This window comes from Pan troglodytes, chromosome 5 (genome assembly GCF_028858775.2).
Source record: "Pan troglodytes isolate AG18354 chromosome 5, NHGRI_mPanTro3-v2.0_pri, whole genome shotgun sequence".
Lineage (NCBI taxonomy): Eukaryota > Metazoa > Chordata > Mammalia > Primates > Hominidae > Pan > Pan troglodytes.
In genome coordinates this window covers 172,163,958-172,187,582 of record NC_072403.2, presented here as the reverse complement: position 1 = coordinate 172,187,582, position 23,625 = coordinate 172,163,958, and the positions used below count along the sequence as shown (strand labels likewise).

Below are 23,625 nucleotides of genomic sequence, written 5' to 3'. Positions count from 1 at the left end.
ACATCTACAGAACTCTCCACCCCAAATCAACAGAATATACATTTTTTTCAGCACCACACCACACCTATTCCAAAATTGACCACATAGTTGGAAGTAAAGCTCTCCTCAGCAAATGTAAAAGAACAGAAATTATAACAAACTATCTCTCAGACCACAGTGCAATCAAACTAGAACTCAGGATTAAGAATCTCACTCAAAGCCGCTCAACTACATGGAAACTGAACAACCTGCTCCTGAATGACTACTGGGTACATAACGAAATGAAGGCAGAAATAAAGATGTTCTTTGAAACCAACGAGAACAAAGACACAACATACCAGAATCTCTGGGACGCATTCAAAACAGTGTGTAGAGGGAAATTTATAGCACTAAATGCCCACAAGAGAAAGCAGGAAAGATCCAAAATTGACACCCTAACATCACAATTAAATGAACTAGAAAAGCAAGAGCAAACACATTCAAAAGCTAGCAGAAGGCAAGAAATAACTAAAATCAGAGCAGAACTGAAGGAAATAGAGACACAAAAAACCCTTCAAAAAATCAATGAATCCAGGAGCTGGTTTCTTGAAAGGATCAACAAAATTGATAGACCACTAGCAAGACTAATAAAGAAAAAAAGAGAGAAGAATCAAATAGACACAATAAAAAATGATAAAGGGGATATCACCACCGATCCCACAGAAATACAAACTACCATCAGAGAATACTACAAACACCTCTACGCAAATAAACTAGAAAATCTAGAAGAAATGGATACATTCCTCGACACATACACTCTCCCAAGACTAAACCAGGAAGAAGTTGAATCTCTGAATAGACCAATAACAGGCTCTGAAATTGTGGCAATAATCAATAGTTTACCAACCAAAAAGAGTCCAGGACCAGATGGATTCACAGCCAAATTCTACCAGAGGTACAAGGAGGAACTGGTACCATTCCTTCTGAAACTATTCCAATCAATAGAAAAAGAGGGAATCCCCCCTAACTCATTTTATGAGGCCAGCATCATTCTGATACCAAAGCCAGGCAGAGACACAACAAAAAAAGAGAATTTTAGACCAATATCCTTGATGAACATTGATGCAAAAATCCTCAATAAAATACTGGCAAACCGAATCCAGCAGCACATCAAAAAGCTTATCCACCATGGTCAAGTGGGCTTCATCCCTGGGATGCAAGGCTGGTTCAATATACGCAAATCAATAAATGTAATCCAGCATATAAACAGAGCCAAAGACAAAAACCACATGATTATCTCAATAGATGCAGAAAAAGCCTTTGACAAAATTCAACAACCCTTCATGCTAAAAACTCTCAATAAATTAGGTATTGATGGGACGTATTTCAAAATAATAAGAGCTATCTATGACAAACCCACAGCCAATATCATACTGAATGGGCAAAAACTGGAAGCATTCCCTTTGAAAACTGGCCCAAGACAGGGATGCCCTCTCTCACCACTCCTATTCAACATAGTGTTGGAAGTTCTGGCCAGGGCAATCAGGCAGGAGAAGGAAATAAAGGGTATTCAATTAGGAAAAGAGGAAGTCAAATTGTCCCTGTTTGCAGATGACATGATTGTATATCTAGAAAACCCCATCGTCTCAGCCCAAAATCTCCTTAAGCTGATAAGCAACTTCAGCAAAGTCTCAGGATACAAAATCAATGTACAAAAATCACAAGCATTCTTATACACCAACAACAGACAAACAGAGAGCCAAATCATGAGTGAACTCCCATTCACAATTGCTTCAAAGAGAATAAAATACCTAGGAATCCAACTTACAAGGGATGTGAAGGACCTCTTCAAGGAGAACTACAAACCACTGCTCAAGGAAATAAAAGAGGATACAAACAAATGGAAGAACATTCCATGCTCATGGGTAGGAAGAATCAATATCGTGAAAATGGCCATACTGCCCAAGGTAATTTACAGATTCAATGCCATCCCCATCAAGCTACCAATGACTTTCTTCACAGAATTGGAAAAAACTACTTTCAGGTTCATATGGAACCAAAAAAGAGCCCGCATTGCCAAGTCAATCCTGAGCCAAAAGAACAAAGCTGGAGGCATCACACTACCTGACTTCAAACTATACTACAAGGCTACAGTAATCAAAACAGCATGGTACTGGTACCAAAACAGAGATATAGATCAATGGAACAGAACAGAGCCCTCAGAAATAACGCCGCATCCCTACAACTATCTGATCTTTGACAAACCTGAGAAAAACAAGCAATGGGGAAAGGATTCCCTATTTAATAAATGGTGCTGGGAAAACTGTCTAGCCATATGTAGAAAGCTGAAACTGGATCCCTTCCTTACACCTTATACAAAAATCAATTCAAGATGGATTAAAGATTTAAACGTTAGACCTAAAACCATAAAAACCCTAGAAGAAAACCTAGGCATTACCATTCAGGACATAGGCGTGGGCAAGGACTTCATGTCCAAAACACCAAAAGCAATGGCAACAAAAGCCAAAATTGACAAATGGGATCTAATTAAACTAAAGAGCTTCTGCACAGCAAAAGAAACTACCATCAGAGTGAACAGGCAACCTACAACATGGGAGAAAATTTTCACAACCTACTCATCTGACAAAGGGCTAATATCCAGAATCTACAATGAACTCAAACAAATTTACAAGAAAAAAACAAACAACCCCATCAAAAAGTGGGCGAAGGACATGAACAGACACTTCTCAAAAGAAGACATTTATGCAGCCAAAAAACACATGAAAAAATGCTCATCATCACTGGCCATCAGAGAAATGCAAATCAAAACCACTATGAGATATCATCTCATACCAGTTAGAATGGCAATCATTAAAAAGTCAGGAAACAACAGGTGCTGGAGAGGATGTGGAGAAATAGGAACACTTTTACACTGTTGGTGGGACTGTAAACTAGTTCAACCATTGTGGAAGTCAGTGTGGCGATTCCTCAGGGATCTAGAACTAGAAATACCATTTGACCCAGCCATCCCATTACTGGGTATATACCCAAAGGACTATAAATCATGCTGCTATAAAGACACATGCACACGTATGTTTATTGCGGCATTATTCACAATAGCAAAGACTTGGAACCAACCCAAATGTCCAACAATGATAGACTGGATTAAGAAAATGTGGTACATATACACCATGGAATACTATGCAGCCATAAAAAATGATGAGTTCATGTCCTTTGTAGGGACATGGATGAAATTGGAAACCATCATTCTCAGTAAACTATCGCAAGAACAAAAAACCAAACACCGCATATTCTCACTCATAGGTGGGAATTGAACAATGAGATCACATGGACACAGGAAGGGGAATATCACACTCTGGGGACTGTGGTGGGGTGGGGGGAGGGGGGAGGGATAGCATTGGGAGATATACCTAATGCTAGATGACGAGTTAGTGGGTGCAGCGCACCAGCATGGCACATGTATACATATGTAACTAACCTGCACAATGTGCACATGTACCCTAAAACTTAAAGTATAATTAAAAAAAAGAAAAAAAAAAAGAAAACATGATTAAAATAGGAATAATAAATCAGGAAAAGTTCTATCCTTTTGGGTATTACTTTTAAGCTTCTTCTATTGCAATTTTTTGCATAATTTCTTACTCCCTACTATGACTAATTACAAAATTCATATATTTATATTTCTTTCCCAATGCCTCCCCCCATGACCTATATCCTGATGATAAAAATGCTTATATCATCTCTTAGAAATTTTTAAAACAAACGTAGAGGTGGAAATTTTATTGAATGCCTTTCAGTATCAATGGAGATAATAATATAATTTTTCTCTTTTGACTTATAAACATGATTTATACTGTGAGGTTTTCTAAAACTGAGCCATCTTTGCACTCCTGGAATAATTCATCTAAGACATAGAATAGTAATTATTTTAATGTTCTCCACTGTTTGATAATATATTGTTTAGGATTTCTAGATCCATATTCATAAATATATGTCTGTAGTTTCCTTGTTTCATCTTTGTTGTTCTTTGGTACCAATATTACGCTAATTTTATTTTTTAAAGTTGGAAAATTTTCTTCTTTTTCTATGCTTTAGAGCAATTTAAATATTATTGGAATTTTCTATTTGTTAAATGTTTTTAAAAATCCCCCTTTAAAACCATTGTGGATTCCTTCTTTATCATTATTTAGGGCCCTCCTTATCTTATTTAGTACCTTTTCCCATAAATTCAACTTTAATTAGATTATGACACTTGCTATATATTTCCCTAGTATGCTTTTGTGCATTCTTTCTTTTTTAGCTTTTCTGAGGAAAAGTTATACTTCATATATGCAGCATATTGTTGGATTTTGCTTTGTAATCAAGCTAGGGAGTCATCTCATTTTTTCCAATAAAGGAGTTAAGCCTCTTTTCATTTATTTAAATGTAGGAAATGTTTGGTCTTAATTCTATCATGTCAGTTCTGTCATATCAATGCTGTCATCTATTCATATTCTATCATCTATTCACACCAGGGCTTTTTATTGCTTCTGGTGTCTTTTATTTTCAGTATGTGTTGGTTATCTGTATTTTTCCTGATAATTTGGAAGGGCTGTATTTTTAGTCAAATGATTACTATATAAACTTATATAATCAATACCCTATTTCTTTAGACAGTATTGATTAACTTCCTATTATGAACAATCATAAAATTAGTATATTTCTACTTCCCCCTCAAACCATCCCTCCATGACCTGATTTAGTTGATTCTATCATTACTTTTAGTGTTTTCTTTTATATCTTAACATATACCTAGGATACTACTTATCAGTTTTTAAAAATATATTGCTGCTGAACTAATTATACTTGTCAGTGTTTAATGATACACTTTTCCAAAAAACAAGTGTATTGAAGAAATCATGTATTACACCATCTCCAACATTCTTTCTCTTTTCTCTTTTCAGTCTTTGTGAGTTATAACATTTCTTTATTTTCAGATTTGTGATATTATATTGTTTTGTAGCCAAAAACACACTCGTTTTAATATCAATTTCAATGATCACTACCAATAATTCTGACACATTACTTCATTCGTCACTGTACTTACTGAATTTTTTTTCTAACAACTTTTTTGGGAAAGGATCATAGGAACCATATTATTTGAGATATTTTTAAATGATTGGCTATTGCTTCTATATAGAAATGAGAGCTTGGTTGGATAAAGTTCACTGGATTCACGCGTGATGGCTAACATCTGTAATCCTAGCACTTTGGGAGTCCGAGGCAGGCAGATCTTCTAAGGTCAGGAGTTCGAGAACAGCTTGACCAACCCCATCTCTCCTAAAAATACCAAAATTAGCTGGGCGTGGTGGTGGACGCCTGTAATCCCAGCTACTCAGGAGGCTGAGGCAGGAGAATCACTTGAACTGGGGAGGTAGGGGTTGCAGTGAGCCTAGATCATGCCACTGCACTCCAGCCTGTCTCAAAAAAACAATAATAAAAATCACTGGATTGCACTTTATTTTCTTGAGGTCACTGCAGGCATTGACTGTCTTCATCAAATGATAACAATTTGTTCTCCTTATATAGGTGACAAACTTTCAGCCTGGCTACTTGGTGACTCTTTCTCTATCTTTAAAGTACAGTAACCAAATAAAAATATGTCCTAATATTGTTCACTGGCTCAGTTTTTTCTGTTACATGTGTCCCTTTAATTTATAGATTCAAGCATTCTTTTATTTTCAGATATATTCCTGAAGTATATTTATTGTGTATGTGTGTGGGCGGGGGGTGTATATATATATATATCTTTTTTTTTTTTTACCAAAAGGGTTACGGACTATATACATACATACATACATAGAACCTTTGAAACTCTACTTATTTCTTATTTCTTTTTTTTTTCTTCTTCTTCTTTTTTGAGACAAAGTCTCCCTGCCTGGGCTGGAGTGCAGTGGCTCGATCTTGTCTCACTGCAACCTCCACCTCCTGGGTTCAAGTGATTCTCCTGCCTCACCCTGCTGAGTAGCTTGGACTATAGGCATGCACTACCATGCCCAGTTAATTTTTGTAATTTTAGTAGAGACGGGGTTTCACCATGTTGGCCAGGCTGGTCTCGAACTCCTGGCTTCAAGTGATCCGCCCACCTCAGCCTCCCAAAGTGATGGGATTACAGGCGTTAGCCACCATGCCCGGATTAAACTCTGCTTATTTCTTATTTCCATTTTACTTTGCAACTCTTAGTCCTGTCTTGCCTTTCCCTCACTGAATCTATTCTCCTTTGCATTGTGTTCAAATTGGTTTTTCATTTCTCAAATGCAAGAATTTCTCCACTTCTTAATTTTTCTTTTTCGTTTCTTTCTTAAGACAGCTTCAGTGTCTTCTATTGTCTTGCCAGATATTCTCTCTAGAACTATACCTCTGCTTTAAAGTCTTATTTTTATAGAGATGACTGATTTATTAATACTTTATATTTTGGTAGTATATGTAGTTAGAACTTTGATCTATGTTGTTACAGCATTTTTCTGGTATATGTTCTTCATTTGCCTTTTGCTTTTTCTGCTCCTTTCCCCCTTTATCTCATGATATGTTTGTGTAGCTCCTGAATGAGTTACTTTTTTGTTTATTACTCATCTTTTCATTCTGTGATTTCTTCCTCTATCAGCCATTTCTAGAAGGGTTTGTGGGGAAGCAGCCAGGCCATGTTCTGGGCTAGTAGAAATTCTTTCTTTGATCAGGGTTGTATATGATTAGATTTTTTTGGCTCACTTATTCCTGATCTACAGGGGCTGATGGTGTGGAACTAGTCTCTTCCACCCGCCTCTCAGTAACTGCTGTCTGAAAGTTCCTGCATATCTTCTTTTACAGCCTTGCCCTCCCTGCTTCACCTTCAGCCATACAACATCCAGGGAAGGGAGCTTCCACCTCCAGCCCATGCACCCATCATTCTGTTCCTCCAAACAAGGGACCATGGGTCACACCCTTCGAGGCACGCTGTCTACTTTGGAAAGCTGCTGGCCTCGCCTACGATTTGCTGTCACAGGGGTCCTTTCCTGGAATCTTCTCAGACCCCCTTAGACCTCACACACTAGGCAGCCCTTCCTCTTGCAGATTGTCTTTTCGTGTTATCACAGTTTCAAACACATTTGCATTATCCTTCATTCTTCTAATAGCTTTTGTGTGATTTCCAAGAGGTGCAAGAAAAGACACAGTTATTTTTTACTATTTTTTAAAAATTATTGTTAAAAAGGAAAAAAATGGCAAGCACACGGAAGCTAGAAGGAATAGGGAACTAGGCCCCTTATTTAAAATTCAGATGTTTGCGGTACTTCATTCATTGAGTCATTCTACAGCATGTAGTGAGTCTGGCTGTGGAAGAGTTCTGTGAGGTACAGAGAAGTATGACATGACATGTGGTTTCTGTTTTCAAGGAGCTCATGAGAAGGTGAGGAGATAAAAATGGAAAGATCATTTTCAAAGCAAGGCAGTGGGTATTAATGCCAAATGAATGTTCTTACAACAAGTGCTGCACAAAGTGAAGAGGAGCAGAGCAGTCCAACTCTGAAACCGCCTGGAACAGAGGCAGGGTCAAAATGGTTTACATAGAGACTGTCTAAACTTGGAGCGCTTATAAAGTAATAAAGTCACAGAAATTATTCCTTCTCTGCAAATTAAATTTGATTCAATTGATTAGAAATATTGGAACTTGAATGACTGCCTTACCTTGTGTGTGCGTGTGTGTGTACATAAGAAGTTGAGAGTTTTTTCTGAACATCTAGCTTCCCTCCCTAGTGAATGAGAATGATTCTCCCACTGGCTCTCTGAGCAGTGGTCAAGGGCTCCTCGGGGATGGGTTGCTTGGCCTTTCTCCCTAGAGAACTACACACTCAGTACCTTTCACAGTTTACATTTTGAGTCAGTCCCCTTGGCCCGGTGGCCATGACAATGGAATTGTTTGGCCTGGCTATTTTAGACTCTGGGCTCAGAACTGCCAAATATAGAAGGTTTTCTTTTTAATACGCCTTCATCTCCTGTACTCAGTCCCAGTAACTTTTTACCAATGAGAGTCTCAGACATGGCCTCTTAATAAAGGATTAGTCAGGAAAGAGTGAATCAAGGCCATCCTGGTGCCTTCTGGCGTTACTGAAGGGCTCAGAGCACTGCGCATGTATAAGATGAGATTAGGGAGCTGGGGTATTTCCTAGAAACTACTGGTATGATGACATAAGGAGAAGAAACAATGTATACAGAAGAAAAAGAGTTTAAGTAACATACGGAATTTCTAACAAACTAGAATTTCTTAGAACTTTAAGTAAAGTGTTTACTTTTACAATTAAAATAATCTTCATTTAAAACTAAGTCTTCCAAGATACAGAAGGCAATTAAGTACAGACAAAGATACTCAACATTACTAGTAATTAGGAAAAGTCAAGTCACAATAATACCATTACCTACCAAAATGACTTTTAGAAAGCTGACAACACCAGACCAGGTGCGGTGGCTCACACCTGTAATCCCAACATTTTGGGAGGCCAAGGCGGGCAGATCATCTGAGGTCAGGAGTTCAAGACCAGCCTGGCCAACATGGTGAAACCCTGTCTCTACTAAAAGTACAAAAAATTAGCCAGGCGCAGTGGTGCATGCCTGTAGTCCCAGCTACTCAAAAGGCTGAGTCAAGAGAATCGTTTGAACCTGGGAGGCAGAGGTTGCAGTGAGCCGAGATCACGCCACTGCACTCCAGCCTGGGCGACAAGAGTGAAACTCCATCTCAAAAAAAAAAAAAAAAAAAAAAAAAAAAAAGCTGACAACACCAAACACTGATGAGAATGTGGAACGACAGGATTCCTCAAACATGGCTGGTGGGAACGCAAGATGGCACAGCCACTTCGGAAAACGGTCTGACAGTCTGACAGTTTCTCATAGAATTAAACACACACTTACCATATGACCTAACAATCCCACTCCTGAGTTATTAACCCAACGTAAATGAAAACATGTATCCACTCAAAGGCCTGTACCCAAATGTCTATAGCATCTGCATCAGAATCACTCTGAAGGAAGCCGTCCAAATGTCCCTCAAGTGGTGAATAGCTGAACAGTGTATGAATTGTGGCACACTGACATTCACACACTGGAGTACTATGCAGCAACAACAAGCAAAACACTGATACATCCAACAAGTGGGTGAGTTTCATCATGCTAAGTGAAGGAAGCCAAACACAAAAGGTGACGTGCCCTATTATTTCATTTACAGCTCATTCTGGAAAAGCTAAAACTGCATGGTCTGGAGGTGAGAAGAAAAGGGTATTAACTGCAAAGAGACATGAAGAACCTTTTGGGAGTGATGGAAATATTCTCTATTTTAATCGTGGCAGTGGCTAAATGACTATATATACGTGTGTGTGTGTGAGTGTGTGTGTGTGTGTCGTCAAACTAATCTAACTGCATGTTAGAAGCAGTGAATTTTACTCTGTCAATTGTACCTCAATAAACTTGATTTAAAAAAAAAATAAGTTCTTCAGCACCAAAAGAAAAGGCAACAAAAGTAAAAAGAGATAAATTAGACTACATCACAATCAAAAACTTCTGTGCATCAAAGGTCACAATCAACAGAATGAAAAGGTAACCTATGGAATGGGCTGAAATATTTGCAGATTTTGTACCTGATAGAGTTAATCTCCAGATTATATAAAGCATTGCTACAACTCAATAACAACAAAACCAGTTCAAAAATGGGGAAAGGACTTGAGTAGACATTTCTCCAAAGAAAATACACAAATAGCCAACAAGCACATGAAAAGATGATCAACATAATTAATCATCAGAGAAATCAAAACCACAATGAGATAACACTTCAAACCCATTAGGATGGCTACTATCAAAAAGACAAACAGAAATTAACAAGTGTTGGCGAGGATGTGGAGGAACTGGAACCCTTGTGAACTGTTGGTGGGAATGTAAAATAGTGCAGCCATTATGGAAAAAAAATACAGCCGTTCCTTCAAAAAACTAATAATAGAATTACATTATGATCCAGTAATTCCACTTTTGGATATTCCACCCCAAAGAATTGAAAGATATCTTGAAGAGATATTTGTACATTCATGTCCATAGCAGTATTATTCACAATAGCTAAGAAGTGGAGCATCCCAAGTGTCCATTGACAGATGAATGGATAAACAAAATGCGGTATATATGTACAATGGAATATTACTCAGCCTTTAAGAAGAAGACAATTTTGGCACATGCTACAACATACATGAACCTTGAGGCCATCACACTAAGTGATCTAAGCCAGTCATACAAAGACAAATACTATATGATTCCACTTATATGAGGTACCTAAAGTAACCAAACTCATAGAAACAGAAAGTAGACAGGCGGTTGTCAGGAGCTGGAGGGTGGAGAGTATGGGGAGTTACTGTTTAATGAGTACAGTTTCTGTTTTGCAAGATGAAGAGTTCTGGAGCTTGGTTGTGTGAAGTTACTTAACACTACTCAACTGTACATTTAAAAGTGGCTAAGATAGTAAATTTCATATTATGTATATTTTACCACAATTTTGAAAAGTTCCTCAGTTTACAGAACAGTAATGTGCCATAATGGAAAAACCACAGGGTTCCAGGTCAGGAAGATGTGGTCCTTGCCCCAGCCCTGCTTCTTTCTAGCTGTCTGACCCCTACAATGCTTCTTTCCCTTTCTAAATCACAGCTTCCTCATATGTAATATGGGGATGATCATACCCAAGAACAAATTTAAGGGAATCACATGTATGGAAATACTCACGTATCACTATACAAATGTCAGCTGTTTAAGAAAATGATGCCCAGAAGTGTCGATGAAATGGCTGATGTTTATACAATCAATTAGTGCCAAGGACAGGGCTACAACACAGGTTTCCCAAGTCCCTGTCCAGTACCCACTTCTCTACACCTTTTGTTCTTGTACTTGTTGTATGTACAGAACAACTTTGACCCCATCCGTCAGCTCACAAGGTCCCCTTTCACATTCTCTGCTATAACTATGGGTTGACCCTCTCTTGATGCTTAACCCCATCTCTCTGAACGTGATTTCTTAACAATGCCACTCAATGTCCAAACTGAGCAATGCTTGGGGGCATCTTGAGGAAGCACCTTGGAGATGTTGGTTCCCACTGAGCTGGTGGGTTCACAGCCATTTCACTGACTACCCCTGTTCCATGCACTCACCTGACGAATGTGGGGTACAGCTCAGCATTCACCAGGCAGATCATTTGTATTGCAATGGTGATTCCCATTCGGCCAACACACATGATTATGATGTTTAACCAGTGCAGGTCTGGAAAGGAAGTACAAAGAGGGTGTGGGTGGTGGATGGGGGCTTCGTTCCCTGAGTTACTGCGAGAGGCCACGGTGGGTCATGCTTGGACTATTAGAGCTGGTGGGGCCTGGAAGGTTGTCTTATCTAACTTTTTCATTTTTAGATAAGTAAACTGAGTCTCGAGATTTGGGGAGTTGATGATGACATATTCAAGAAGACTCCATTGAGCGGGGGAAAGAATGGGCTTTTTGAATCTCAGCTTGGTTTCCTGGGCTGTAAAATGGGAATAATGACACCCAGCTTATAGATCATCATGAGACTTAGAGCTGATGTATGTCAAATGTCCACTGTGACCACAGAATTTTAAAGTTGGCTTTTTATTTATTATATGATAGTATCCATTCTAGTTCAGTGCCTGAAACACAGAAAGTACTCAATAAACATAATCCCTCTAGTAGTAGTTCTCAAACTAACAAAACAGATTTCTAATCCTCAATTTAATATTTGTTTCCAATACAGTTTTAACCAAAACACCTTTCATAATAGTCTCAGAGGCTGAGAATGAGGGAAGCGAGCCCTTGTTTCACGCTGGCAGGCTGCTGTGGGGTTCTCGACCACCTGAAGGCCCAGAAAGCCCTCTCCCTATTGAGAATGATCAAAGAATTTGGCTTCATTGGAAAGAAGCTCAGATCCTTAATAACCACCATCATCTGTTCTGCATGGGTTACCCCCAGCACTGAAATGCAAGTAACCCTGTGACACACCAGCTCACTATAAAGGCCTCTGGGGTCACAGACACGATGTCAGCTTGACCCTTGTCCCCAGATACTGGCTATTTATGGAAATCTTGTTTCATTTCACTCAGCCAGCGTGAGGGTCCAAATGAGAGTGCCCCTCACCCGTCTCATGGGTGCAACACAGTCTCTCTGCCTCCTGGAGCTCTCAGCCCTGATAGAGAAACCAAGCTGAGCCTTCTGTTAAGGACCACACCTCATCTAGCTTCTAAAAGATAAAAGGCAAGGAGTTCACTCCAATGCCTCGAGGGAGGTCCTCATTCACAGGTCTTTAGCCTGGTGATGCTTGACCAGAGGTAAACAGCATCCCTGGCCTCAGAGAACTGAACATGTCTCCACTCTGCACCACCAGGGCCACTCATCACAGCAGCCAGAGGGACCCAGTTCAGACTGAAGTTGGGTCAAGTCCACCCCTGCTCAAAGCCACCAGTGGTTTCCTACCACTCTTGGGATAAAGTCCACAGCTGGCTACTTCCCAACTCACTCCACGCCTCACTCCACTGCTCCCCACGAGCTCGCCTGACCCTTGTCCCTAGATCCCGAGCAGTCCCTCCAATGCCACATTCTTCTCACCCCAAGGGCCTTGCACGTGTCAGAAAACTCTCCCCAGATTTTTACATGGCTCTTCCCACTTCATTTAGGCCTCTTCAGGCCTCCCGTGCCCATTGTAGAAAGCACTGACATCCTTCTCTTTTCCCTCTGGAATGTCAGCTCCATGGAGCAGGAACTCTCTCTGCTTCGCTCATGGTTGAAATCCTAGGACCTAGATACCTGCCAGCCATATAGAAGGCCTGGAGATATTTCCTGCGGGTTGAATGAATGACTGTCCTAAAATGTGATAAGGACTAAGACAGAGGGACAAGGGGAGGACAGGAGCTGGGAGGAGGGGGCTGGGGAGGGGACAATGCCTGGGCTCTGTCCAGGTGACAACTGAATGGACTTAGCCCTCGATGGCCCTCCTTCTTGGCACTCAGTGCTGTTAACTTTTTAAAAGTATGCCCATCCATCACATCTTACCCAGGATTCCAGAAACAGAGAGATTGGGAAGAAAGTGGGCAAAATCTATTTCAGATCCATGCTGCCCCTTTTCCTGTGTTCTCTGTTCTTTCTCCATGAAAAAAGGGAAAAGAAAACTGAGCTTTCTTTCCCCAACCCTTTTTCTTTCCAGCCTGATCTACACAGCCTAGTTCTTGGCCATACAGATTTCACAGAACAGTCTCTACAATACCCTGCGTGAAAGCCTGCCAAAGTGACTCACTAAACCAACAAGTGCAGACCACACGCAGTAAAAACTGAGAAAAGGGCAAATCTGCCCTTGTATTTATTTTACAACATATCCAAGAGCAATGAATGTGAAAGGCAATTTACGTACTCAAATTAAAACTGACTGAAGTTAATCTGCTTTAGGTTTAAATGTAGCTTGGTTTATCTTTGATTGTAAGAATTACAGACTAATGTATACATCCACCAAAATGGCCACTCTTAAAAAGATGAGCCAGATCAAGTGTTGGGAGGATCTGGAGTAATCAGAGCTCCCATGTGTTCCTGGGAGGAGTATAAAATGGTCTAACCACTTTGGAAAGCTGTTTGGCAGTGTCTGCTAGAGCTAAACATATGCCTCCCTGGGACCCAGCAAGTGTGCTCACAGATCCGTACCCAAGGGAAATGGAAGCACGTGCCTGCCCAAAGATACATGCAAGGATGATTTTAGTCCCAATAAGTGGCAAACATTGGAAGCAACACAAGTGACAATCAACGGTGGAAGGGATGCAGAGTGTCATATTCATACAGTGGAATCCTACACAATAAAACTACACTCTCATGTGACAACATGGGTGGGTCTCATAGGTGCAGTGATGAATGGCTCATGCCTATGATCCCAACACTTTGAAAGGCTGAGGTGGGAGGATTGCTTGAGCCCAGGAGTTTGAGACCAGCTTGGGCAACATAGTAAGACCCCATCTCTACAAAAAATAAAAACATTAACCGGGCATAGTGGCTCACGCCTGTAGTCCCAGCTACTGAGGAGGCTGAGGTGGGAGGATCCCTTGAGCCCAAGAGTTCAAGGTTGCAGTGAGCTGTGATTGCACCACTGAACTCCAGCCTGATAACAGAGCAAGATTCTGTCTCAAAACACAACAACAACAATAACAAAAACAGTATATTTGGTATGGTGCCATCTATATGAAGCTCAAGAACAGGCACAATCTGTGCTGACAAAGGGCAGAGTAGTGGTGACCTTGGAGGGGTAGCAGGGGTTGTTGTGAAGGAGCCTGAGGGAGGCTTTGGAGAAGTTGGAAAGGTTCCCCATCTTTTACGTGGATCATGCTGCCCGGGTGTACACATTTTTACAAACTCATGGAGTCATGCACTTATAGTTTGCTGATTGTATGTATGTTAAAACTCAATTTAATTTTTTTTTTTTTTTGCCGTTTTTTGGGTTTTTTGTTTGTTTGTTTGTTTTTTGGGAGATGGAGTTGTACTCTGTCTCCCAAGCTGGAGTGTGCGATCTCGGCTCACTGCAACCTCCGCCTCCTGGGTTCAAGCAGCCTCCCAAGTAGCTGGGATTACAGGCGCCTGCCACCAAGCCCGGCTAATTTTGTATTTTTAGTAGAGATGGGGTTTCACCATGTTGGCCAGGCTGGTCTTGAACTCCTGACCTCAGGTGATCCACCTGCCTTGGCTTCTCAAAGTACTGTGATTACAGGCATGAGCCACTGTGCACGGCCCCTCAATTTAAAATCTAAAAAAACTTTGTAGACAAAGGTAGCACCTCATCTTTGTTCTCATTCCAGAGGCTTAGTAAAGAGTTACAACACTTTCCCCACACTTCAATTGCCTGGGAAATGATGAAAGCAGACAACTCACCAGGTGAGATAAAAATCATGACGAGGCAGGCTGCCCCCGCCAACAAATTTGACACGGCCATGGGGTAGATGCGGCCCACGCGGTCAATGGTGATGAGGGTTATGAAGGCCCCCGGGATTTCGACCAGAGCGGAGTAAAGGAAATCCAGGTACAGGTTCCCGCTGGTGGCACCCATGTGCAGGATGAGCCCCTGATAGAGCACAGAGGCCGTGAACCTGAGCCAAGAGGAGGTTTCAAGTCAAAGGCATGAGTCAGAGAGTGAAGAAAAAAAAAAAAAAAAGCCCCTCGCAGATGGAGAAAGAGCATGAATCACTGGGTTTAGAATGCCCTAGAGCAATATGAGAAGAGGGGAGTAAAAATGAGAAAGAGTGTCCTAGAAGGGCCCCGATGATACATTTTTTTCATGATAGATGTGAGAGTCTGACTTGTAGGATATGCCTCCAAGTCTCCTGGAGACTGCACGTGAGGATGGCTACTGTTCACTGTAGATTTAAATGTCTGGTTCTGCACCGAGCCCTGCACGTGCGTACCTCATCTGACACCCCAACAGGCCTACGAGGAGGTGGGCAGGAGAGGGCAGGAAGTAAGGGGCCAGGTGTCGGATTGCTTTATGAGCTGTGTCACCTTGAGGAAGTTAACTAACCTCTCTGGGCCTCAGTTCCCTCGTCTGTAAATGGGATCGTAATAGTACCTCCCACATCTGTTTGTCTTGAGTACTCACTGAGTTAGCGTACAAAAGTGCCAATTATAGTTCCCGGCACACAGTATGCACTCAGGGCACTCAGAAGACTCAGGGCACAACAGACAGAGGCATGGGCCAGGTCTTTCCAACCGCACCATGGCATTCCTGGCCCTTTACTGTGCTGTCCTTAGTGGGCGCTATTGATTCACCTACGCTCTTCCATTCACTGCACACCCCCTCCGTCCATATTTGAGAAAATGTAGCAACATTACAGCATATGGCACACAGACCCGAGGCCTAGCTAAATCACTCTCACCTGAGCCAAAATGTAGGGTGCCTCGTGTGTCACTTTGGGGGGAAAATATCATTTGGAAGCTAGAAAGCTTTTACAGTCATATTTACATTGTGAGAACAGATTTGGGTCAATAAGAAATGACTGTCTCATCCCAGCATGCAGATTGCCTATCAGCTCCAAAACTCAGATGAAAATGCATGTTGCTAAGGAATGTATCCTTGTTTGATAAAATTTCGCCTAAAGAAGCATTGGGATGCTTTTGTTTCTAGTCCTAAATTATTCCTGATTGGACAAAGGGTCAAGAGAACAAGAAAGAAGGTGCTTGCCTGCAACTCAGGGAGTTGAGATTAGTCTGAGTGCCTCTGTACCATTTAGCCAGTTAAAGACAGCAGTCATATTACTGATAAAGAAACTGGTTTAAGAGAAAGGAACGTGTAACCTTGATTTTCCTGTCAACAAGCCAGTTAACAAATGTGCCGGGCTGCCACCTGTGGGCAGAGCTCATGAATTGCATGTGTGTATTAAAATAACAAAAAAAACCACATTGACATTGAACATTTCCTGCATGGATGCTGTACCCTCTTCTATGTCATTTACACATATAATCTCCTTAATCCTCCCAACACATCTATGAGATAGGTACTATCACTTCTCCCATTACTGAGGGGGAAACTGAGTCACGGAGAGATTAAGGCCCTTTGGAAGGTCACACAGCCAGGACATGGTGGACAGACCTTTCGAGTCTCAGTCATGACAACCAGCAGGACAGTAGAAAAGGGCGTTCAGGGGCCAAAGGCCTGAGGCCTTGTGGGCCGCAGAAAAGGATCTGGCTTTATTCTCAGTGATTAGGAAGCCAGCGGAGGGTAAACAGGGAGAGACAAGGTCTGTTGAGCTCTAAGGGATGCCTTTGCCTGCTTTGTGGAGCACCGAGGGGCATGGGTAAAGCCAGCAGGCCCCCCGGAAGGTGCCTACATAATGCAGGTAAGAGATGCCGCAGAACTGTCCATGAGACAGCTGACATTTATACAAAGAATTAGTGCCAAGGACAGGGCTACTACAACCCCAGCAAGGGAACCCAGGGTGCCCACGATGGGAAGCAGCAGGTTCTGAAGGCATTTCCAAGCCAGTTGATGGAACTTGCCAGAGGACTGGATGTGGGGGTAACAGAACAGAAGAGTCAAAAACACTGCCTTGTGGGGAGTCTCGGAGCTGGGGAGGGGAGCTGAACAGCGTAGCAGAGCAGGCAGTTACTTCCACTGCAGCGGCCAGTCCCAGCCTCCATGCTGAGTTCAACACTGAGTATCCATGGAAACCCAGCAGGTACGTGGGGCTATTTGCAAAGGTTCACGGGCCCAGCATGTGGCTGGGTGCAGGACCCCAGCGGCAAACTCGGAGACAGGGAGGGTGAAGGTTGAGGCAGGACAGGACACGCTGAACCTGGACAGATTCTGGGGCACAGTGTTTACTCATTCAACTTTCAGCAAATATTGATTTAGGGTCTGCAATATGCCAGGCACTGACTTACTACAAACTCTTTGTTCCAATAAAACCTCACATAGAAGAGCAAACAAGTGTGCCTGGGTAGTGGAGCTGCTCCCGCTGAAGGGGCCAGGCCCAGAGTGCAGTTGGGGGGCCCTCACTGTATGCTGAGGGGAAAGCCCTTGTGCGGAGGAGGTGAGCCAGCATCCTCCTAGGGAGCAGGGCAGGGGATTCCTGCTCATGACAGCAGCTGGGGGAGCATGCAGACCCCTGGAATGTGCAAAGCGTGTGTGCGTGGGTCCATGTGGGTGTGCGTTCTCTAGTCAATAGGTAACAAATGCACAGAGACGCTCAGGTAGGGTCTCTAGGGTGTTTAGATATGAGGAATGGAACTTCCTCCCCGAACGCTCCAGGAGCTCTCATCCACCTTCTGACGCCGAGTCAAGACTTGGCTATTCCCAGAAGATGAGACCATGTGGAACGGAGGCAGCCCCGATAACCCTTTATCCTATTTCTCTCATCCCACTGGTGATCTCCCAAAGGTAACAAATGCTCCTTACTAAAATGAAGCCTTTTTCTTATTATTCAATCCCCAAGGGAGAAATAAAAAGAGCTCTTTGACCACTCACAACTATATTAAAATTCTTTTTCCCTTTCTCTTTTTCCACCTGAGTATTCCACTGTCTCTAATCTATAGCCCAGTGCTTGGGCGAGCATGCTGATTCTGCCTGGAGAGACGCACAGGAACGCCCCTCACCACAGGTACATCAGGATGAAGGTGCGCTTCCTCAGGCGCGGCGTGCGGAACAGGTCTGCAAATGAAGGGCTCAGCTTTTCGGTGACATCCTCTTCGAGGGAAAGCATCTAGGAGGGAGGGAGAGCATCAGCCACACTCACGCTGTCATGAGCAGAGCCACCCGGGAGCCCCTGGGGAGGTGAGCCTTGCCACCACTGTGCTTCACACCCATGACAAGGGGCACAGTTCTGCTCCTTCCCCTGGCAGCCCCAGACGAATCTGCACCAGAACCCAGCCCCAGATTCAGTGATGTGAGATACCCCTTCCTAGATTTCACCTTTAAATCAGCAGGAGGCAACTTCCCATTCTTTTGAGCGATGTGGTCCATTATCTTTATTGCTTCAGTGTTTCTTTTTTGCGATAACAGCCACCGAGGGGACTCCGGCACACACCTGCGAACACCACTCATCACTGTCTGGCATTTTCCCCGGTCTGACGTTCAGCCCTGAGCGGGGTGATGCTGTTGCTCAGTGCAGCCTGCCCTCCCCACGTTGGGGCTGTAATCCCTCAAGAGGATGAGGACCTGGGGTCACTGTGCGCTAGCCCATGTGGCCCAGGTCACAGCTCTGTGGGTCACTCAGACTCCTAGTGTCACCTAAGATTTATAGACCAAAAGGGAGCCATCGCTTCCTATGTAGCCTTCCTTCTGTGCAGCAGGGGCCTCATCTCTCCTGGGGCAGCCTTTGTCCCCCACAGAAAACACTCACAGAGCAGACGCTCCATGTATATTACCCGATGACAGCAGGACATCTCCAGGCAATACAAGGGCTGTTGAACACTTCTCAAAATATTTCCCAAACAAAATAAAATGTATTTACTGCCCTTTAAAATCAGATCAACACCATGCTGTCTATTTCAAATGGGACGAGGAGGGTACAACTCAAAGACTGGGCCTCTCTGGCATAAGGGTCTTCTGAAAGCTGGCCGGCATTGACTGCCTCACCCTGCCTGAGCATGCAGACTTTGCCTTTCCGCTGGAGAGATCCCTGTTTCACACAGACGAGGCAAGGGAAGGGCAGGCTCCTCAGAACTCCCTGGCCATACGTGTACAACTCTTTCATTTAGAGAGACTGGGTTAACTCTAGTGCCACCCACAGATGAGGTCTGCTCTCAGCAAAACTAAGACAAAATGTGGAGGGACGAGAAATTCCTCTCTGTGGCCCTTTCTGCTACCCCCTCTTCCCTCCACCACAATAAAAACTGACCTGTGGAGTTCTTTGCCTTTCAGACTCTGCGAAGCACTCACAGCTAATATGATTAACACCTTGTTTGGACTGATTCTGTGTCATAATGGCTCAGGGTACACAGTCCCCAGAGAAGGTCGCATTGAGCAGGCCTGTTGTTCCTTCATTCTGTCACTCATTCATTCAATCAAGATCAAATGCCTGCTCTATGGCTAGATGAGAGGTATTTCAGAGTCTTAACAATAATACCAATAGTACTATAAAAATGAAGAAGTGGGAGAAGAGCAGAGATGACAGCAGAGAGGAAGAGAAGAGGGGGAAGAGGGAGAGGATCAAGAAGATAACAGAGCGTCTGACTTCATGCCAGCACCCCTGGGACGGACTCTAGGGGAGTGGTAGCCATTGCAGTGGGATTGCCACCTGTGGAGCCTTTCCTACCACCGGACGCTGATACAGATTTCCCAAGGCCACTGAGCAACCCTCAGAAAGCTGCCTCCTTCACCCGGGAGTGAGGCTCAGCCTTGTGTTTCTGGAAAGTGCACATGCTGAGGCCCTGCGTTTTCCTGGATTTCTGTCCGACTCTTGGCATGGCCCACCTTTATCTGGGGGAACCTATCTAAAGAGGCTTTGTCTGAGGAAAGCTCCACATGTAACCAGGGCCGCCTGGTAATAACAGAACAACCTGAACAGTACAAGTGGTGGGAAGCGCCGGCTCCACGCAGCCCCATGCGATATGCGTGTGGGAAACCCCAGGCTCTGTGCAGCCCTATGCATCATGCGTGTGGGAAACCCCGAGCTCTGCTCATCCCTATGCATCACGCATGTGGGAAACCCCGGGCTCTGCCTATCCCTATGCGTCATGCATGTGGGAAGCCCCAGGCTCCCCTCATCCCTATGCATCATGCGTGTGGGAAACCCCGGGACCAGCTCATCCCTATGCGTCATGCGTGTAGGAAACCCCGGGACCAGCTCATCCCTATGCGTCATGCGTGTAGGAAACCCCTGGACCAGCTCATCCCTATGCGTCATGCGTGTGGGAAGCGCCGGGCTCCGCGCAGCCCCATGCGTTATGCATGTGGACACCATGGCCTTTGGAAGACGGCCTGTAGGTGCCCCCCACTCCAAGAGACTGGTCCCTCGAGAGGACAGAAAGTGCAGCCAGAGGGGTGGCCGGCGCCCCTTCCCCGTAGGCGGGAGGAAGGGCCTCACCAGTAGTAGAGCAGGAAGAGGAAGGTGGGCAGGGAGACTGCCAGCTGCAGCCAGCGCCAGTGAGGCAGGGCGTAGGCCAGCCCGGTAAGCGCCACCAGCCCCACCGTGAAGGCCATCTGGTACATGATCGCCACCGTTCTTCTGGAGCCCGAGCCAACAAATTCTGTGACTGAAACAGGAGGTGTGGACGTTATGCGGGTTCCTTGCAGGAGCCCAGGAGCCCGACGCCGTGCGTTCAGAAGCTCGGGGCCCCAGTCCAGCTTGTCTCCCCGCGGGAAGCTCCCACCCGGCCTTGCCCAGCCTCACCTGCTCCCAGGCTTCTCTCTTGTGTGTCTCCCATTTCTCCTTCCCGCAAACCACAGCCGCGCTCACGCCTCCCCTTCTCTCTGGGACCCATCAAACCGGGGCCCCGGACCCATCAAACCAAGGCCCCGGAGATCCACCAGACTGCTTGGCTCTCTGGCTTTTCCCTGACCGTCGCTTTCCGCGTCTGCTCCTTTACCATCTGCACTCCCCTCTGCCTGCTTCAGGACTCAGTCCACTGGCCTCTCCTCCCCAACGCCTTCCTCGAGAAGCTCCAGACTCAGCTGGAATATTTGTCAGGACCCCAGGGGTGTTCATTCATTTAGCAAATATCTTTGAGTGCCTCCTGGGGACCTGGTACTGTGCGGGGTGTCTCAGGCACATCGTTAAGCATAGGAGGTAGAGTCCTGCCCTGGGAGACCTCCTTTGGCAGACGCTCCACATCACAGATAAGAGAATGCAATCCTATGTTAGAGCGTGATACGTGTAACGGGAACAAAAATGAAAAGGGGAAAAGGAAGTCAGGGGAGTCGTGGGTGGAGGGGCTGCCGGTGGTGTTGGAGCGTGGATGTGGCCCCGGGTCAGACCCCCTAACCATGTGTGGGACGGTGCCTAGCAGCAGAGGCTGTCACAGGCTCCACACGCATGGGGCTGAGCCAGCTCAGCTTCACCAGGCTGCTCATGGCTTCTCAAGGCGGGAACGTGGATCCTCTTGGCCCTAGTGAATGAGTTCTCAGAATGCCAAGTGATAGCACCTTGTTTTCAAAGATGAAAAGACATGGCTATTTCTTTTTTCTCCCCCACAAATGAGTAAAAGTGTGGCTCATCCTCACTGCTGTCTGCCGTGCCCTGGCCTGGGGAAGTACAGATGACTCTTAGGCTGCATTCCTCCCGGAAAGGGTTTTTTGTTTTGTATTCTTAACCTTAGTAGAATATTTGAAAGGGAAAAAAAGGCTGATATGTAAAACTCCTCATGTTGGTTTATACTTCAACTTTTTCAAAATCCTGATTTTCACAATCCTTATTTTATTTGCTCCTGTTTTCTTTCCTAATTCTTGAGTGCCATTCAAGCCCGTCAAGTTTGCTGTATTTATTTTAAGGAGTTGCTGGTTCTTTCTTGTGTAAAATGCTAGAATATTCTCTCACTTATCTCCTCTTCTGCACCCCCTCCTGACTGCTGTGAGCACATCAGCATGGGGTCTTTTTGTTCCCCAAATAGATTAGTTGATTAATAGATCACTAATCTAAGTGATAATTTAAGTGTCTCAGACACAAAAAGAGAGGAGGCCATTCTAGCCCATGTCCTGCCCCAGTCACATAACAACAAGGAACTGGTGCCCCGCAAGCTCCCTGACCCCACAAACAACCCCCTACCCACGTTAGGCCCATCCCATTCTACCCTGAGACCTGGCCTCATCCCCATGATAATTACTTAGGGTGTAGCCGGCCATCCAGTTGCCCTTGCTGACCAGGCCCTGCAGCAGGCGGAAGAGCAGCATGGACATGTAGTTGGGCGAGAAGGCCATGAGCACGCCCGACACCGCGTTGACCAGCACGGTTCCCAGGAGACACAGCTTACGGCCAAACCTTCAGAGAGAAGGAGACATGGAGGGCAGGTGGGAGAGGTTGAAATCTGGGGTCAGACATGCATGGTGGGATGCCAAGGGTCACAGTCGGAGGCCACCGCACCACTGTCCTGGGAGACTGCAGGGTCTATCAGGACAGCAGTGCCCAGTGCACCGCCCAGCCTGCTCATCTGTCCCAACAAGCTCCGCAGCCCTTCCGGGTCTGAAGAGGAGTCTGAGCGCTCCCAGCAGCATCACAGCTCAGCCGGGCAGTGCCCGCAGACCCTCTCCAGTTCACGCCTGTCCCCTTGCCTTATCTTCATATTTAGCAGATGGCATCATTATTATCGCCACTGGTCAGGCTGCACCCAAACCAGGCTTCCTTCCTCCCATAGTCTTATCAACCATCATGGAAGCTTTTCAGTGCCATATTCAGCTCTGATAGTGTAGCCATACAGGGCTGTTTCTCTTCTCCTTTTTCCGGGAATGAAATGGGCAAATTACTCGCTGGGATTGCACTGTTCCCACCCAATTTTTTGACCACACCCCACGTTCTCCAAGAGCCAAGGAAAGCAGCCAAGGGCAGACCATGCGGTGTGCCCGCCCACCCACGCTCCCCACCCGCCTGCCGCCCCCGTCCCCTCGCCACCCCCATCTGCCTCCACTAGGCCACTTCACTTGTCCACCTTGTGTCCCCTGGCCTCAGACCTCCACCCCGCCTCAGGACGGCCCCAAACCGGCCAGTAAACCCTGGCCCTTTGTGAAAACATAGGAACTTCTGCCAGAACCCACGTCTTCTAACCAGGGATGCTCAGCCCCAGCGGCGGCACCTGGCTTCGTCCCCTCTCCCTGTCTCCTGCAGCGGCATGTGGGTCTGTCTCCTCTCCCTGTCTCCTGGGGCAGTGCCTGGCTCTCTCCCCTCTCCCTGTCTCCTGGGGCAGTGACTGGCTCTGTCCTCTCTCCCTGTCTCCTGCAGTGGCGCCTGGCTCTGTCCCCTCTCCCTGTCTCCTGGGGCAGCACCTGGCTCTGTCCCCTCTCCCTGTCTCCTGCGGCAGCACCTGGCTCTCTGTCCCTTCTCTCTGTCTCCACCTCTGAGCTGGGCCCCAGACCCCCAGCCAGGCCTGGGTTCCCTGGCCCCTGTCTTCTTCCTGCATCCCTGACTCCCTCCCCTATCAGCCTCCTCATCCTGGACCC

At 45.1% G+C, this 23,625-nt stretch overlaps 1 protein-coding gene across 1 annotated transcript in view; it reads right to left on the bottom strand.

Annotated features, from left to right (window-relative positions):
• Positions 1-23,625, bottom strand: part of SLC22A1 (solute carrier family 22 member 1) — a 49,200-nt gene that overhangs the window by 9,923 nt on the left and 15,652 nt on the right. The window contains exons 4-9 of the mRNA XM_016956576.4: positions 22,299-22,453; positions 20,564-20,732; positions 18,448-18,562; positions 18,132-18,238; positions 14,919-15,133; positions 11,166-11,274 (exon numbers count right to left, since the gene is read on the bottom strand). Coding sequence (XP_016812065.1) covers positions 11,166-11,274; positions 14,919-15,133; positions 18,132-18,238; positions 18,448-18,562; positions 20,564-20,732; positions 22,299-22,453 — 870 coding nt within the window. The remainder of the gene's footprint in view (positions 1-11,165; positions 11,275-14,918; positions 15,134-18,131; positions 18,239-18,447; positions 18,563-20,563; positions 20,733-22,298; positions 22,454-23,625) is intronic.